The sequence below is a fragment of the Sinocyclocheilus grahami genome, unplaced genomic scaffold, assembly GCF_001515645.1.
Source record: "Sinocyclocheilus grahami isolate Dianchi unplaced genomic scaffold, SAMN03320097.WGS_v1.1 scaffold7026.1, whole genome shotgun sequence".
NCBI classification, from domain to species: Eukaryota; Metazoa; Chordata; class Actinopteri; order Cypriniformes; family Cyprinidae; genus Sinocyclocheilus; species Sinocyclocheilus grahami.
In genome coordinates this window covers 4,990-5,315 of record NW_015511225.1, presented here as the reverse complement: position 1 = coordinate 5,315, position 326 = coordinate 4,990, and the positions used below count along the sequence as shown (strand labels likewise).

The window sequence follows — 326 nt, the reverse complement described above, 5'->3', positions numbered from 1 at the left end:
TTTGGTACTGTTCTTCATTGATTCCAACAGCTGACTAATTCTAATGGGGTTTTCCAAGCAACAAAATTTCTATCAGAAACAAAGTACCATGGTAACTCCATGGTTTTTGGATATTATGTACCATAGCAATACCATATTTCATTAACTCTTATGTGTCGTAGTATATATCCAAGTACTACAAAGTGATAAAAAGTTATACCACACTGTACCATGGCAATTTCTTTTAAGCATTAATGGGATAGTTGACCCAAAAATAAAAACTACCCTATGATTTATTCACGCTCAATGCATCCTAGGTGTATATGACTTTCTTCTTTCAGACAAAT

General features: G+C 33.1%; 1 protein-coding gene across 1 annotated transcript in view; it reads right to left on the bottom strand.

Annotated features, from left to right (window-relative positions):
* Positions 1-148: 148 nt before the first annotated feature.
* Positions 149-326, bottom strand: part of LOC107577733 (nuclear distribution protein nudE homolog 1-A-like) — a gene marked incomplete at its 5' end in the record, with an annotated part of 4,937 nt that continues 4,759 nt past the window's right edge. Inside the window, one exon of the mRNA XM_016263774.1 lies at positions 149-175. Within this exon, the coding sequence (XP_016119260.1) occupies positions 149-175 (27 nt within the window). The remainder of the gene's footprint in view (positions 176-326) is intronic.